This window comes from Hyperoodon ampullatus (genome assembly GCF_949752795.1).
Source record: "Hyperoodon ampullatus genome assembly, chromosome: 1".
NCBI classification, from domain to species: Eukaryota; Metazoa; Chordata; class Mammalia; order Artiodactyla; family Ziphiidae; genus Hyperoodon; species Hyperoodon ampullatus.
In genome coordinates, this window is record NC_136914.1 from 124444790 (window position 1) to 124460954 (window position 16165).

At 49.9% G+C, this 16165-nt stretch overlaps 1 protein-coding gene across 1 annotated transcript in view; it reads left to right on the plus strand.

Annotated features, from left to right (window-relative positions):
* Positions 1–2312: 2312 nt before the first annotated feature.
* The window catches only part of PDE6B (phosphodiesterase 6B), a gene marked incomplete at its 5' end in the record, with an annotated part of 28693 nt that continues 14840 nt past the window's right edge, over positions 2313–16165 (plus strand). Inside the window, 3 exons of the mRNA XM_079713740.1 lie at positions 2313–2780; positions 5568–5720; positions 6001–6090. Coding sequence (XP_079569866.1) covers positions 2313–2780; positions 5568–5720; positions 6001–6090 — 711 coding nt within the window. The remainder of the gene's footprint in view (positions 2781–5567; positions 5721–6000; positions 6091–16165) is intronic.

Consider the following 16165-nt stretch of genomic DNA (forward strand, 5'->3'; position numbering starts at 1 on the left):
GTGGTGCATCTAACTGCATTGAGCCCACCCCTGGGGGCTGTTCAGGGGCCCAGGCACCACCAGTGGGCCCATTGCAAAGTGAGAGGGGAGGAGCGCTGCAGGTGAGAGGGCTGGGCACCTCCACCCCAGGAGCCGCGCTCCCAGGGCGCCTCAGGGCACTAATGCCGGTGCCTCTGCTCCCACACCTGCAAGCACGTTAGGGCTGGGGGCAGCAAGACCCACCAGTACATCACTCACTGCCCCCGGTGTCCCGCGAGAGTGCTCCCCACCGACTCTGCGCTGCAGCCCCACCCTCCAGCGGGGGTGCCTCTGAGCCCAGGGCCGTGCCCCCAGCCTCGCCAGAAGCAGGCACGCGCCTCGAACAGGTGAGCGCCACGCCTACGCCCCGCCCTCTTCAGCCCTGCAGGAAGGGGAGAGGAGCACAAGCAGGGAGGGTGGGCCCGGGTGGGGTGAGCGGAGGGTCTGGGAAGCATCTGCCCAGAGACCCGCTCGGCCAGATGGCTGCCTCGTGGGTACTGGCCTCACATCCAGGCGTGACCTGGACTCCAGCTCTGGGGGGCTCTGGAAGCCGTCTGGGGCTGAATTCAGAGCGCGGTGACCACAGCCCTGGCCGCAAAGCCAAGCACCAGCGCCCGCCCACAGCACCTCCCACACGCATGTGGCTGTCCCTTGGCCCCAGTCACACTCACTATTTTCAGGGAAGTGGGGGACCTCAGAGCTGATCCGTGAAAAGAATCTGCTGGTGACTCAGCGGAGGCAGGAACGTTGCGGTCCGAGGCCAGTGCCCGCGCTTGGCCCGCTGGGCCCACTGTGGCCAGTACAGCTGCCGGGAGCCCGCCCAGGGCCCACATGGAAGGCTCCCTGGAACGGATGCATGCAAGCACAAGGGGCGCAGGCCCCACACGCAAATGCGCGTGTGCACGTTTCTACCAGCTCAGTGCACGCAAACCGTGCCTCCCAGTTCGGAGCATGGTAACAATATAGACACAGGCAGCATGAGAAAGACACAGACACTTTAGGTTCTGTCCCTGCTGGTCCTCGGTGACTCCCAGTTCCAGCTGAACTGCTCTGCCTCCGTCTCTGCACAGGGTGGTCAGCACCCCTCTGGCCGCTGCAGAAGGTGAGCCCAGAACGCCAGGCACCCACCCAGCCTTTGTGAGCGACGTGCACGGATGGTCACACACACATTGCGGTGTGGTGTGTCACACCGTGGACAGAGCTCCCACCCCCAGCCGTCCAGCAGTCCCCGGGCACACGTGCGCACTCACGCATGCATACACCCTCGTCCTCCTGCGCACCCAGCACCCACGCACATGTAAGCACACACACTCACGTATGCACACACATCTGTACATGGTTTCTTGTGTGACATGAAGGGCACTCCTGCAACCGGAGATTCAGACTGACCTGGGATGAGTCCTCCAGTCGTAACCCCCAACCTTTCTTATCGCATCCTGGCTCACAGGGAGGCTAATAACTGTCTGACTCGGGGGAGGACGGCCGTGCCCTCAGCGGGAGGAGCTTGCTGCCGTCTGGGCCCACGGACCCCTGATTGAGGCACGGACGCTCAGGAATGATCCTGTCAGTAAAACATGGCAGTGCCAGCAGTGCAGCTGTGGGCTCTATGCAAGGAGAGGGTCCAGCAGCATGAATAAGGGTCCCAATAAGTAGGAATTAGGCCGGAAAAGGAGATGCGTGGTGGGCATTCGCCAAGACCATTTCTAACTAAGGGTGCTGTCTCTTAACAGACAAGAGCCACCTCCTCACCACAGAAGAGAAGGGAAAGTCTGTGCAGGCCCCCCTTACGGTCCCACTTTGACATCTTCCTCCCTTCTCCCCACTTCCCTCCGTGGGCGTGGGCAGCCCTGTCGGGGGGGTCCCTCCACCTCCCCAAGGCAGAGCTGGTGCCCTGCCACCCCACAACACCTCAGCCCAGGTCTGGGGGCCCAAGAGACTTGGAGCTACCTGTCGGACCATCCCAAGTCCTCGGGCGGCCGCTCAGGCAGAAGGGGTCATGGCACTCCAGGGGTTACCCCCCTCCAGGGGTTGGGTGTGCGGGCTTATCCCAGCACCCAGGATCCCTGCCTCAGGCAGAAGGCCCTGAGCTGTTACGCTGAAGCCCCCATTCCAGGGGGTCTGATTTTCCCAGGAAGGAAGCGGGCAGTCCGGGACCTAAGGGGAGGGAGGGCAGGCGTGGGCGCGTCAGCTGGTATGGTAATCATCGCTAAGAAAGGCTTTGCTGATGGCAGTGTTTGCGGGAGGGCCTCGTGCGCTGGGGGCTGGCGCTTCTCTCAGACGGGAAGCCGGACACCATGAGCCTCAGCGAGGAGCAGGTGCAGACGTTCCTGGACCAGAACCCTGGCTTCGCGGACCAGTACTTTGGAAAGAAGCTGAGCCCTGAGGATGTGGCCAGCGTCTGCGAGGACGGGTGCCCAGCGGGCTGCACCAGTTTCCAAGAGCTGTGCCAGGTGGAGGAGAGCACGGCCCTGTTCGAGCTGGTGCAGGACATGCAGGAGAGCGTGAACATGGAGCGGGTGGTCTTCAAGATCCTGCGGCGTCTCTGCTCCATCCTGCATGCCGACCGCTGCAGCCTTTTCATGTACCGCCAGCGCAACGGCATGGCTGAGCTCGCCACACGCCTCTTCAGCGTGCAGCCTGGCAGCGCCCTGGAGGACTGCCTGGTGCCTCCTGACTCAGAGATCGTCTTCCCTCTGGACATTGGGGTCGTGGGCCACGTGGCTCAGACCAAGAAGATGGTGAATGTCAAGGATGTGACGGAGGTGGGTCCTGGGCCTCGTGGGAGTTGGCGAAGTGTTCCCACAGTCCCCGAAGGACGGGTCAGCCCACTGGCTGAGAGGGGGCCCTAGGCTTTTAGGAAGGCAGCCAGAGAGGCAAGTGGAACAGGTCCAGGCCAGAGCTCGTGGGAAGGAAGGAGGCCCTGGGGTGGCTGGGAGGGCAGCCTGGGCGGGCCCTGCTGCCCCCTTGACCTATGATTCCCTGGATGGGGGTTTGGGAGGACGGGGTCTGAGCAGGGGCTGGCGCAGAGGCCCAGAATGGAGGGGCCAGTGGACCTCAGAGCCCTAACCATACTGCTTACTGGGGCGAGCAAGTTTGGGGGTTCAGGAGAAGTTGGCCCAGGTTCCCCGGTAGTCCAATGGTTAGGACTCGGCAGTTTCACTGCCGCGGCCCGGGTTCAATCCTGGAACTGAGATCTGCAAGCATCACAGCCAAAAAAAAAAAAAAAGAAGCAGGAGCAGCTGGTCCAGGAGGGGGCAGGAGAGGTGGATGCAGTGAGTGCCTGGAGCGGAGAAGTCTGGGAGGACAGGTTCTGGTTGGACGGGAGGGAGGGGGAGGCCAATGACACTTCGGGGGTGGGGCGGGGTGCCAGGAGGACAGATGCCTCAGGGGAGAAGGGGGCTTGGACTGGGGGGACCACGCCTGTTGGACACGTGTGAGGGACAGGGCCCCCAGCGGGCGCAGGGAGAGCCTGCTGCCTTCTCCCATCCTATCCGGCCCACCTCGGAGAGGGCCAGGGCCGCTGGTATGGCCTGGGAGCGTGAAGCAGCAGCCTTGGGCTGGCTCACCTCCTCCACTTTCTGTGAAGGAATCCAGAGGGCGTTAGCCAGCGGACAGGCCTCCGCCAAAGCAGCCAATATCCCCTCGTCCCTGGAGACAAACGGACGTGTGGACAGACCCCCAGACCCTGGCTCCTTGGCTGCAATCCTCTTAACTTATCTGCTCAACCAAGCCTCGGTCCAGCGACCTGAATATACTAATCTCTCAGATTAGCTTCATCTTCACTTCCTTTTTAGGAAATGGGTCACCCGTGAATTGGGATCTCAGGAGCATAAATTACCAGGAACGAAAGTTCGGCAGGAATGGGGGGGCTACAATGAGCGCCTCCCCTGCCCCCACCGCCCTCCCGTTTCTCCCTCCCTCCCCCCGCCTCTCCCCCCTCCCTTCTGTGAGCCTCCATCTGCGCCCCCCACCTGTGCTGTTGGTGTCTCTGAGGGTCTGGTTCAAACTGCCTGTGCCCGCCCAGGGGCGCGGCTGTCTCTCCCTGGGGCTCAGCTTCTCTTCCAGCCTTCACTGGGCAGCTCGCTCTGATGTTTCCCCAACCGCCCAGCACAGCTAGATGCCTCCTTCATGGGGCAGGGGCATGGCATTGGCCTTAATCCTCAGGGCTACGCTGGGTCTTGTTTGTCATAGCTGCAGTGGAACAGAGACCAGAGTCAAAATCAGCAAAAAGTTGAGTCTCCAATAAGTGTATCATGAAGCCCAGATGTCACTTTATGGAGCGGAAACTGAGGCAGAGCCTGTGTCCCACCGTGGGGGGGTGTGTGGACAGCGGTGGCCAGAGGGGGTGCCACAGGGCTGTGATGTCACCCTGCCACCCCTCTGTGGCCCCTGAGACCCCAGGGCTCATGGGGAGGCGGCCGGGCAGGAGGTCCCAGAAGGCTCAGCAGGGGCACCTGGCTCAGCAGTAGTCTCTGAAACCGCGTCATGGGGGTCCGGCATGTCACCGAGGCATCTAGACCCTGTCGAGGTGGGCGGCTGGCTGTGGGAGGAAATTCCCAGGAGCTGGGATGGCTCAGATGAGGGAGGAGGGGGCAGGACTGAGCAAGCCGTGCAGAGCACAGTTGGGCCAGGAGGCGGGGGGACCCGGGGATGCTGTGGTGACCAATGACTGGGTCTGGGCAGTGCAAGCAGAGAGTTGAGGGCACTTTAAAGAAATGGGTTGGGTCGGAGGGGCAGGGAAGCACCAAGGCCCAGGTCCTCTCTGTGGGGCGGAGGGTGGATGCCAATCCTTGGAATGGGGACAGGGGCGGGCAGGTGTTTCTGACAGTGAGATTCAGGGGCAGTGGGCCTGAGGCTGGTCACACTCAATCAACTGGGCCAGGACAAAGCTTAGATGAGCTGTTCCCTGTGGAGACAGACCTGAGAGGCCTTCAACTGGCCCCTGACCAGGGAGAGGCCCCAAAGAGCAACTCTAAGGGTGGGGGAACCTGCCCTGGGGGCCAGAGTTGGGCAAAGGTCTCATCGTGGGGGCAGGAAGCCTGCTGGAGCGTGGGCCCAGGAGATGCCCCCCCGGGGCCTGGCAGATAGGTCCTGGATATGGGAGGTGGCCCGAGGTGGCCCAAGGTGTCTGAGGGCAGCAGGAGACGGCAGCCTGGACAAGGAGGGGCTTGGGGACAGGTGGCCTAGACAGACTCAAGAGGCATCTAGAAGGCCAGTCGGCCAGATGACAGCAGATGTGGGAGGACCTAGGTCTGCCCGCAGCCCAGGGTGGGTGCAGAGCCTGCAAGGACCCTGCAGAGCCCGTGGATCGAGAGCTGGGGGTCGCTCGCTCTGAGATGGGGTTGTAGAGACTGAGCCAGGCTGGAGCCCCGAGGGCAGGCCATTGGCCGTGTCCTCATGTGCTTCCCAGGCTCCTGATACCCGGGGCATGGCCACCTAGGTCTCAGCACTGGCCTGGGCAGCTTAGCCCTGACCCCCAGGGACCAGGGAGACCAAGACTCCAGGTCCACAGAACGACGGCCCCTCCCTTCTCTCCTCTTGCCTTGCAGTGTCCCCACTTCAGCTCCTTTGCTGATGAGCTGACCGACTATGTGACAAGGAACATCCTGGCCACGCCCATCATGAACGGCAAAGATGTTGTGGCTGTGATCATGGCTGTGAACAAGCTGGACGGCCCGTGTTTCACAAGTGAAGATGAAGACGTGAGTGTCAGGGAGCCCTCTGTCCCCGAGTCTTCACAGTCCTGTGCCTGGCGGGGCCCGTGCCTGGCAGGTGATGTCTGTGTAGGCACCTCTCCTAGGCTTGGCTCCGAGGACTCATCTACACATCTGTGTGTACAAGTCCACGGCCCACGGGCTGAGGTCCATGCTGCGTGTGCGGCCCCTCTTCCAGGCAGCTGGGAGTCTCCTCCACAAACGCACACCTGGGCACACATCTGAAAACCAGGGTTTTTACCTGCTGTTGTCACAACTCCTGTTTCAGGTTTTCCTGAAGTATCTGAACTTCGGGACGTTAAACCTGAAGATCTACCACTTGAGCTACCTGCACAACTGCGAGACACGCCGAGGCCAGGTACCCGCACGTGCTGCCAGCCAGGGCACCCCCGCCGGCTCCAGGCCCTCTGGGCTGCCTGAGTGTGGCCAGGTCCCCCAACCCTGGTCTCTCTGGACAGAGGCACATGGTTCTGTGGGCACCTGGGCAGCCGAGGGAGAGGGCCCGGGGCTTTTGTGGCTGTGGACGCAGAGCTGTGAGTATGCCGAGCTGAGGGCAGCGAGGCCGGGTGTCTCGCCCTCAGGCCCCAGGGCTGTGACCACCTGCAAACACGGGCGTCAGCACTCCTCCTTAGAAGCTGCCTCAAGCGTTCTGTGGAAGGAGCAGGGGTGGATTATGAACGTAGAGCAGGAGCAGATGGTCCCCCCACTCCCCGGCCGAGCCTCCCGGTGGGCTCTGCCACTGGCCACACAGGAGAGCAGTGGCTTCCAGGACTGGAGTCTGCTTCCCCCTGAGCGAGGAGGCCTGGGGGCCCCGGGGGGACACGGCGCTCCACCCTCTGTGGCCCGTGCAGAAGGCGGTGGGGGCGCGGACACGGTGGCGAGGGGAGGGCATGAGAGAGGGCCCTGGGCAGGGCCTGAGGCCACAGAGGAGCTGGAAGCCTGCGGCCAGCTGGACTGCAGTGTGGGGCTGAGAGCAGGGCCTCGGGGCCCACTGAGGGCTCTGGAGTGCACGTAGAAAGGCCACCAGGTGGACTCTGAGCCCCACGCTGTGGGGAGGGGGTTGCACGGGGGATTTATTAGGCCCGCTTCTTTCTTTCTGCCGTCATTTGTCTATCAGTCTGGACTCAAGGGTGTTTCTGGCATGAACTGACTGATTTCTTTGCTCAGTTTGTTTTCTCAGCAGCTCCTGTGCCCTCTGACATGTCCATCGACCCCATTTGTTTGGTTGTTTGGTGGGTGGATTGTTTTGGTTTGGAGGTTCTGCACATCCTTATTCTCTGGCACTACAAAACGCTTTAGTCTCATTTGTATTTTCCGGCCCAGTCCTGGAATTAGCCATTCCTCAAGAAGTACTGGTTCTTTTTGCTGGAGACGGTCTTAGAAACAATGACCTGGGCACCAGGTGTGATCTTGGCTTGGCGTGTCATAGCTTCTAGGCCCTCTCAGCTGACAGAGCGAGGAGATAGGTGTGTGTCTACAAGCCCATGCATGTGCACGTCTGTAAATACTTCTACGTGTAACCATCTGCATCTATATTGAGTTAAGTCTGAGTTCTTGCTGATGTCACCAACCCCAATCATCCCCATATGGATCGTTCTGGCCTCCGCCCGCTCCACGCTACACGAAGACCCCTGGCTCCCGTCCTCTGCTGTCCACTTAACGTCATTGTCCAGCCCCCTTGCACGTGTACAGCAGGGTACCTGTGACCCATGAGAAACCAGTTCATCACTGGAGCACAGACATGTGTGCAGTTCCTTTGCCTTTACTCTTGCAGACGCTATGCATTTCCAAAAACGCTGAGGTCAGCACCTTTTCCCCATCCCCTTCCGTGAGATCTCTTGCATTCTCTTTGTCACAGTCTGCATTCTTTCCTGGAATCCCCCAACCTACCAAATGATTTTTAAATTTGCAAACATTATGGTTCGTTCTTTGTGCTGTAAATTTCTATAGGTCTTGACAAATGCATCATGACATGTACCCACCATTACAGTGTCATAAAGAATCATTTCACCACCCTAAAGACCCCCACCTCCACCAAAGCCCTGACAACTACCCTGATATTTTCACTGTCTCCATAGTTTTGCCTTTTGTAGAATGTCATACACTTGGAATCATATGGTATGGAACCTTTTAGGACTGGCTTTTTTCACTTAGTAATATGCATTTAGGGTTCGTCCATGTCTCTTCATGGTTTAGTAGTCCATTTCTTTTTTTTTTTTAACATCTTTATTGGAGTATAATTGCTTTACAATGGTGTGTTACCTTCTGCTTTATAACAAAGTGAATCAGCTATACATATACATACATCCCCATATCTCTTCCCAGCCCATTTCTTTTTGTTGCTGAATAGTATTCCAATGTCTAGATGTATTACCATTTATTTATCCATTCACCCATGGAAGGACATCTTGATTGCTTCCAGCTTGGGGCAATTATGAATAAAACTGCTATAAACATTTGTAGACAGGTTTTTGTGGGGGTACAAGTTTTCAATTTGGTTGAGTTAATACCAAGGTGTGTGATTGCTGGATAATATGGTATAATTGTGTTTAACTCTGTGAGAAACTATGCAGAAGTGGCTGTACCATTTCACATTCCCATCAACAATGAAAGAAAATTCCTGTCACTCTGCATCCTTGTCAGCTTTTGGTATTGTCAGTTATTTAGATTTTAGTCATTCTAATAGGTGGTTCGTATTACTGTTTTAAATTACAACTCTCTAATGACAAATGATGCTGAGGAACTTTTCATATACTCATTTGCCAACTGTATATCCTACTCTTTGGTGAGGTGTCTGTTCAGATCTTTTGCCCAATTCAAAATTATGTTGTCTGTTTTCTTACTGTTTAGTTGTAACAGTTTTTTTGTAAAACTGGGGTTTAAGTCCTTTATCAGATATGTATTTTGCAAATATTTTCTCCAAAAGTATAGCTTGTCTTTTCATTCTCTTACCAGTGTATTTGGAAAAACAGAAGTTTTACATTCTCTTTTTTTAAAATCGAGTGTAGTTGATTTACAATGTTGTGTTAATTTCTGCTGTACAGCAAAGTGATTCAGTTATACATATGCATACATTCTTCTTTAATATTCTTTTCCATTATAGTTTATCACAGGAAATTGAATATAGTTCCCTGTGCTGTACAGTAGGACCTTATTGTTTACCCATTCTATATATAAAAGCTTACATCTGCTAACCCCAACCTCCCACTCCATCCCTCCACAACCCCTCCCCCTTGGCAACCACAAGTCTGTTCTCTATGTCCATGAGTCTGAAAAACAGAAGTTTTAAATTTTAATAAATTTATTTAATAAACTTTTCCTTCATGGATTGTAGTTGGGTGTTGTATCTTAAAACACCTCAGCAAACCCAAGGTCACCTAGATTTTGTCCTATGTCATCTTCTAGCAGTTTTATAGTTTTGCATTTTACACTCAGTTCTATGAGTTAATCTCATGAAAGGTGTGAGTGTCTACATACAGTTTTTTTTTGCATGTAATGTCCAGTTGTTCAGCAGCAGTTAGTGAAAAGACCAGCCTTTCTCCATTGAGTTTCTTTGCTCCTTTGTCAAACTGCAGTTGACTGTATTTGTGTGAGTCTATTTCTGGGCTCTCTACTCTGTTCCATTGATCTATGTTCCTATTTTTGTCACTAATACCATACTGTCTTGATCACTATAGCTTTATAGTCTTGATGCTGGTAATATCAACCCCCCAACTTTTTTTTCTGCAGTATTGTACAGGCTATTTTGTGGGGTTTTGCCTTTCCATATAAACTTTAAAATCGGTTTGTCCATATGCACAAAATAGCTTGCTGACACATTAATTTGGGAAGAATTGGCATCTTAACAATAAGGAGTTTTCAACTCATGAAAGGAGAATATCTGTTTACTTAGATTGTCTTTGATTTCTTCAGAGTTTTGTTGATTTTGCATATAGATTCTGTGCATATTTTGTTAACTTGTACCTAAGAATTTAATTTTATACTAATGTAAGTGGTATTGTGTTCTCAATTTCAAGTTCCAGTTGTTCATTGCTGGTATAAAGGGAAGCAACTGACTTTTGTATGTCAACCTTGTTATCCTGTGACCTTGAGACAATAACTAATTAGTTCCAAGAGGTTTTAAAGATTGATCCCTTGGTATTTTCACATAGATGATCATGTCATCTGCAAACAAAGACAGTTTTTTTCCTTCCCTACTCATCTCTATCCATTGTTCTTCCTTTCCTTGTCTTATTGCATTTGCTAGGACTTTCAGTACGATGCTGACTATGAGTGGTAAGAGGGGCATCCTTGCCTTGCTCCCAGTATTAGGGAAAGAACCAGTTTCTCACCAACAGGTATGACATTTGCTGTAGGGTTTTTGTAGAATTTTTATCTAGTTGACCAAGTTCCCCTCTATTTCCACTTTGCTGAGAGCTTTTATTCTGGATGAGTGTTCGATTCTGTTAAATATTTTTCTCCATCAATTGATATGATCGTGTTATTTTTCTCTTCTTTAGCCTGGTAATATGGTGGATTACATTAATTGATTTTCAAATGCTGAACCAGCCTTGCACACCTGGGATAACTCTCACTTGGTCATGGAGCATAATTATTTATATATACTATTGCATTTGTTTCACTAATATTTTGTTAAGAATTTTTGTACCTATGTTCATGAGAGAGTTTGGCCTGTAGTTTTTCTTTCTTGTAATGGCTTTATTTGGTTTTTGTATTAGGGTAATGCTGGCCTCAGAGAATGGGTTAAAAGGTCTTCCTCTGCTTCTATTTTCTGGAAAAGATTGTAGTGAATTGGTGTAATTTCTTCCCTAAATGTTTTGTAGAATTCACCAGTGAATCCATCAGGGGTTGGTGCTTTCTTTTTGGAAGGTTATTAATTATTGATCCAATGTCTTTAATACTTATAGCTCTATTCAGATTATTCTATTTCTCCTTCTGTGGGTGCTGGTAGTTTGTGTCTTTCAAGGCATTGAAACATTCATTTAATCTAAGCTATTTAATCTAGATTATTAAATTGGGGGGCATAGAGTTTTACAGTTTATTACTTATTTTCTTCTGCTTCCTTTAGGCTTAAATTAGTCTTGTTTTTCTAGTTTCGTAGGATTAGATTATTGATTTTAGATCTCTCTTCTTTTCTGATATGTACATTCAATGCTGTAAATTTCCCTACAAGCACTGTTTTCACTGCATCTCACAAATTTTGACATGTATTTCCATTTTCATTTAGTTCAACATCTTTCTAAATTTCTCTTGAGACTTTTTCTCAAGAGAAATGTATTAATTAGAAGTGTATTGTTTAATCTATTTTGGAATTTTCCAACATCTTTCTGTTAATGACTTCTAGTTTATTGCCCTGTGGTATGAGAAAGTATTCTTTATGATTTTTAATTCTTTCAAATGTGTTAAGATGTGTTTTGTGGCCCAGAATATGGTCTATCTTGGTGAATGTTCCATGTGACCCTGAGAAGAATGTGTGTTCTGCTGTTGTTGGATGAAGTAGTCTATAGATATTCATTATATCCATTGCTGTTTAGTTCAACTATTTTCTTACTGATTTTCTGCCTGCTGGATCTATCAATTAACTGAAAGAAGAACATTGAAGTCTCCAACTATAGTAGTGGATTTATCTATTGCTTCTTGCAGTTCTATTAGTTTTTGCTTTATGGAATTTGATGCTCTGTTGTTAGGTGCATACACATTAAGGACTGTTATGTCTTCTTGGAGAAATGACCCCTTTATCATTATGTAATATCCCTCTTTACCCCTGATCATTTTTCTTCTTCTGAAGTCTGCTTTGTATAAAATTAATATAACTATTTAGCTTTCTTTTGATTGGTGTCAGCATGGTATATATTTCTGCATCCCTTTAATTTTTTCCCAATTATTTTCATTGTGGTAAAATACACATAACAAAAAAGTTACTATCTTAATCATTTTTAATGTACAGTTCCGTGGTATTAACTACATTCATGTTGCGCAACCATCTCCACAGTCCATCTCCACCGTCCATCTCCAGAACTCTACACAGCTTCCCAAATTGGAACTCTATCCTCATTAAACACTAACTCCCCAGCACCCCCATCCCAGCCCCTGGAAACCACATTCTACTTTTTGTTTCTATGATTTTAACTCACATAGGTGCAATCCTACAGTATTCATCTTTTTGTGACTGGCTTATTGCACCGAGCATAATGTCTTCAAGATTCCTCCATGTTGTATCATATTACAGAATTTCTTTCCTTTTTAAGGCTGAATAGTATTCCAATGTATGTAGATGCCACATTTTGCTTACCTATTCTTCTGTTGCTGGATGCTTTTGTTGCTTCCACATTTTAGCTATTATGAATAATGCTGCTGTGAACATGGGGGTACAAATATCTCTTTAAAACCCTGCTTTCAATTCTTTTGAGTGTATGCCCAGAAGTGGAAATGCTGGATCATAAGGTAATTCTGTTTAATTTTTTAAAGAACTTCCATACTGTTTTCCAAAGTGTCTACACCATTTTACATTCCCACCAACAGTGCAAAGCAGTCCCAGTTTTTCCACATCCCTGCCATACTTGTTTTCTGTTTTGTTTTGTTTTTAACAGTAGTCATCCTAACTGTGTTAGTTAGTTCTGACTGTAGTTCTGACTTGCATTCCCCTAATGATTAGTGATATTGCTCATCTTTTCATATGCTTATTGGTCATTTGTATTTTTCTTTGGAGAAATGTCTATTCAAGTTCTTTGCCCATTTTTAAATCTGGTTGTTTGTTTTTGCTCTTGTTGTTGAATTTTAGGAGTTCTCTACATAATCTGGGTATTAATCCCTTATCAGAAGTGTGATTTGCATATATTTTCTCCCATGTGTGTTGCCTTTTTACTCTGTTGATGGTGTCTTCTGATGCACAAAGGTTTTTAATTTTCAGAAAGTCCAGTTTGTCTATTTTATTCTTTTGTTGTTAGTGTCTTTCAAGTCATATCCAAGCAATCATTGACAAATCCAATGTCATGAAGTTTTTTCCCATGTTTTCTTCTAAGTTCATTGTTTTGCATGTGGATATCTAGTTTTCCTGGTACCATTTGTTGAAAAGACTGCCCTTTCCCCACTGAATAGTCTTGGCATTCTTGTCAAAAATCATTTAGCCATATATGCTAGGGTTTATTTTTGGACTCTATAAGCTTTCTTTTGGTCTATAGGTCTGTCTTTATGCCAGTATCACATGTTTTGATTAATGTAGGTTTGTACTATGTTTTGAAATCAGAAGATATGAGTCCTCCAGTTTTGTTCTTTCTCAAGATTGTTTTGACTATTCAGGGTCCCTTGAGCTTCTATATGAACTTTAGGATGGGTTTTTCTACTTCTGCAAAAACATCATTGAGATTTTGATAGGGATTGCATTCAATTTGTAGGTCACTTTGGGTAGTACTGACACTGTAACAATATTAAGTCTTCCAATTCATGAGCAAAGGATGTCTTTCTAAGTATTTGTGTCTTCTTTAATTTATTTCAGCAATGTTTTATAGTTTTCATTGTTACAATAATTCTAGCTGTTATAATTGCTCATGTATTTACCTTTACTGGGATCTTTATTTCTCCATACAGCTTTGAGGTCCTTTCATTTCACCTGCAGGACAGTTCTTGCAGGGCAGGTCTAGTGGTCATGAACCCCCTCAACTTATGTTTTTCTGGGGATGTCTTAATTTCTCCCTCACTTCTGAAGGACAGTTTTGCCGTTATTTTTTTTCTTTTCTTTTAACACTTTGAATACATCAGGCCACTGCCTTCTGGGCCCCAAAGTTCCTGATGAGAAATCTGCTGATAAACTTACTGAGGATCCCTTGTATGTGATGAGTCACTTCTCTCGCTGCTCTCAAGATTCTGTCTTTCGACAGCTTGATTATAATGTGTCTTGGTGTTGGTGTCTTTGAGTTCATCCTACCTGGTGTGTTTTGAACTTCTTGGGTGGAAATATGCATGTCTTTCATCAAATTCCAGGGGTTTCCAGGCTTTATTTCTTCAAATATTCTCGCTGTGTGTCCATCTGCCCTAGGTGAGGTCTAGCCCATCTCCCTTGGAGGAGGTGTTCTGAGTGGCTCTCATTCTGCCCTTGCTTTGAGGCTTGCTTTCTCCCAGCTTCCTCTCAGCCAAGCCCCTTAACCTAACTGCTGTGAAGACATTTCCCCAAATTCGTATCAGCAGCTCCATAACAGTTGTCTCAAGGTAAGATTCAAATCCAACCCCACATACCCCAGGTGTGGGCCTAGTGAGGCAAGTCTGGAGCATTTTCTGGGTCTTACCCCACCACACACACTTTCCCCCAGTGGATCTCACCCAGGGGGATTGTGTTCCCTCTAGGAAAGCCAGATCTCAGGAGAAGCCAGGTTTTTGATTCTCTACCTGTCATATCCTGAGTTCTCACCTCCCTCTCTGGATACCCCGCTTTTCTGCTCCCTCTCATGCAGACTGTCTCAGGGTCCCTGTCCTTCTGCACCTCTCATCAGCCACCCCAACTCAGCAGTCATAGCCATACTTTGAAAACTTAGGTCCTGTCACTTGGTGGTCTTCAGGGACTCCCCTGCACCTTTCTGGCTCACCCCATTCCACCATTCCGCCCCGGCCATGCTCCCCTCAGGGGCCTCTGTATTTGCAGGTCCCTCTGCCAAGAATACTGTCCCACACACCCTATGGCTCCTCTGTGGAGAGATCTCCCCCGACCTGAGCATCCCCACACTCTGGCCCTGTATTCCCTACCCAACTCCACCTGCTGTATCCCCTGCATTTACTCATCTCCCTGTACCAAGCCATCTGGTTGCTTGGTTTGTTCATGTTCTAGCTGCCACCCCCTCCCACCTTTAGAAAGTGAATTCTAAGAGTTAGGGATTTTTGTCTGTTCTGTTGTCCAGTTATATCAGACCTAAAACAGGCAATAAATATCATTCCAGCAAATGAATTTCTGACACTTAGGAAACACGACTATCTGGAGACTCATCGTTTCCAGCTCTTCAGACCGCATGCATGTACAGATGTGCTTTCAGTGGGAGTTCTAAAGGGGACTTCCAACAATGGGCATACACGTCTCCATTAAGTACTTTGATTTCCACTCAGACATCGCCTAATCCCAGTAGAAAGCCGTTTCTGAGACCTTACACTCTGAACAGCATTTTAAAGAAACCTAATTACTTCACAGCTCTTTTTGAAAAGAAAAGTCTAAAATGAACCAAGCCTGGCTGCCGTGTTGCCTGTGGTTCAGCCTGGTGCCCGCTTCTTCCTCGTGCTGTAGGGGAGCCCTGACCTCGAATTAAAGCAGTTCTCAGCACAGTGCCCACCCTTCCCTCCCCCAGACCTTAGCAACCCTCCAGAGTCCTAGGCCCCCCTCCCCAAGTCAAGAACCACTGTCAGTCAGTCCTGATCACTATCTCCATGGACTCTGGCTCAGGGGCTCCCGTTAATCCCTTTTTGAGAGTGTCTCAGCCACTTTGGTCAGAGGCCATAGAAGCAACAAAGAAATCATAGGTTTGGCCCTGGGATGTTGGAATTTTTCTCAGACCTGCTGCGTCAAGCTGACTGGCCAGCTTTAGCTGACTGTGCAACAGTCCCTGTTGCACCACAGCTTGATGAAAGTCCCCAGGGATGCAGGGCCTTGGCCTCCGTGCTGCCCCCCAGGCTGTGCTTTTGTCCACAACCCACTGGCTGGTGTGAAGCCTGGAGCATGTGTGCTGCCCCTCCCAGGATGGGGTGGGAGACATCCCGATTCAGGAGCTACAGAGAGAGCATACAGGCTCAAATGCTGTCACACACCCCTGATCTGTGAACAAGTGGAAGCATTCGGAAGTCAGCATATGCGAGTCTGGAGACAGCAAGGAGGGGCTGGCTCTCCTCTCCACCCTGGTCAGTGCAGGCTGGTTTCTGTCATTGCAGCTCCCGCCGTGATGTCACTGGACACGAGGTTGGGAAGAGACTTGCCATAGTGTGGACCTTCTTTCCACCATCAGAAACCTTAAGAGTATGAATAACAGTGAACTGTAGTGAAATAATGAGGAAGCAATGCATTCGCATTTTTATTACCTTTGCCTTAATGTAATTTTCTTAATTTTTAATTTAATTTAATTAATTTATTTTTTGGTCGCATGGGTTGTGAGATCTTAGTTCCCCAAACAGGGATTGAACCCACTCCCTTGGCAGTGAAAGCCCCCTTCTTGGGGGCTGGAAAACTCTAAACCCTGACCTGGCAGTGGCTACAGGTGCCTCCGAAGATGCCTGCACCTCACTCAGGGTGCACCCTGGACTCAACTCAGAGAGTTAAAAATGGAAACAGGAAGAAGGGGAAGGGCAGAAGCCTGGGGTGGCCCGTGCGCCTGGCTTCAGACCACCGTGGACATGCTGCCTGGCCCGCTGAGCCCCCGTTTCCTTGGGGCCATATTAGAACCTGCTTCAGAGCAGGGTCCAAC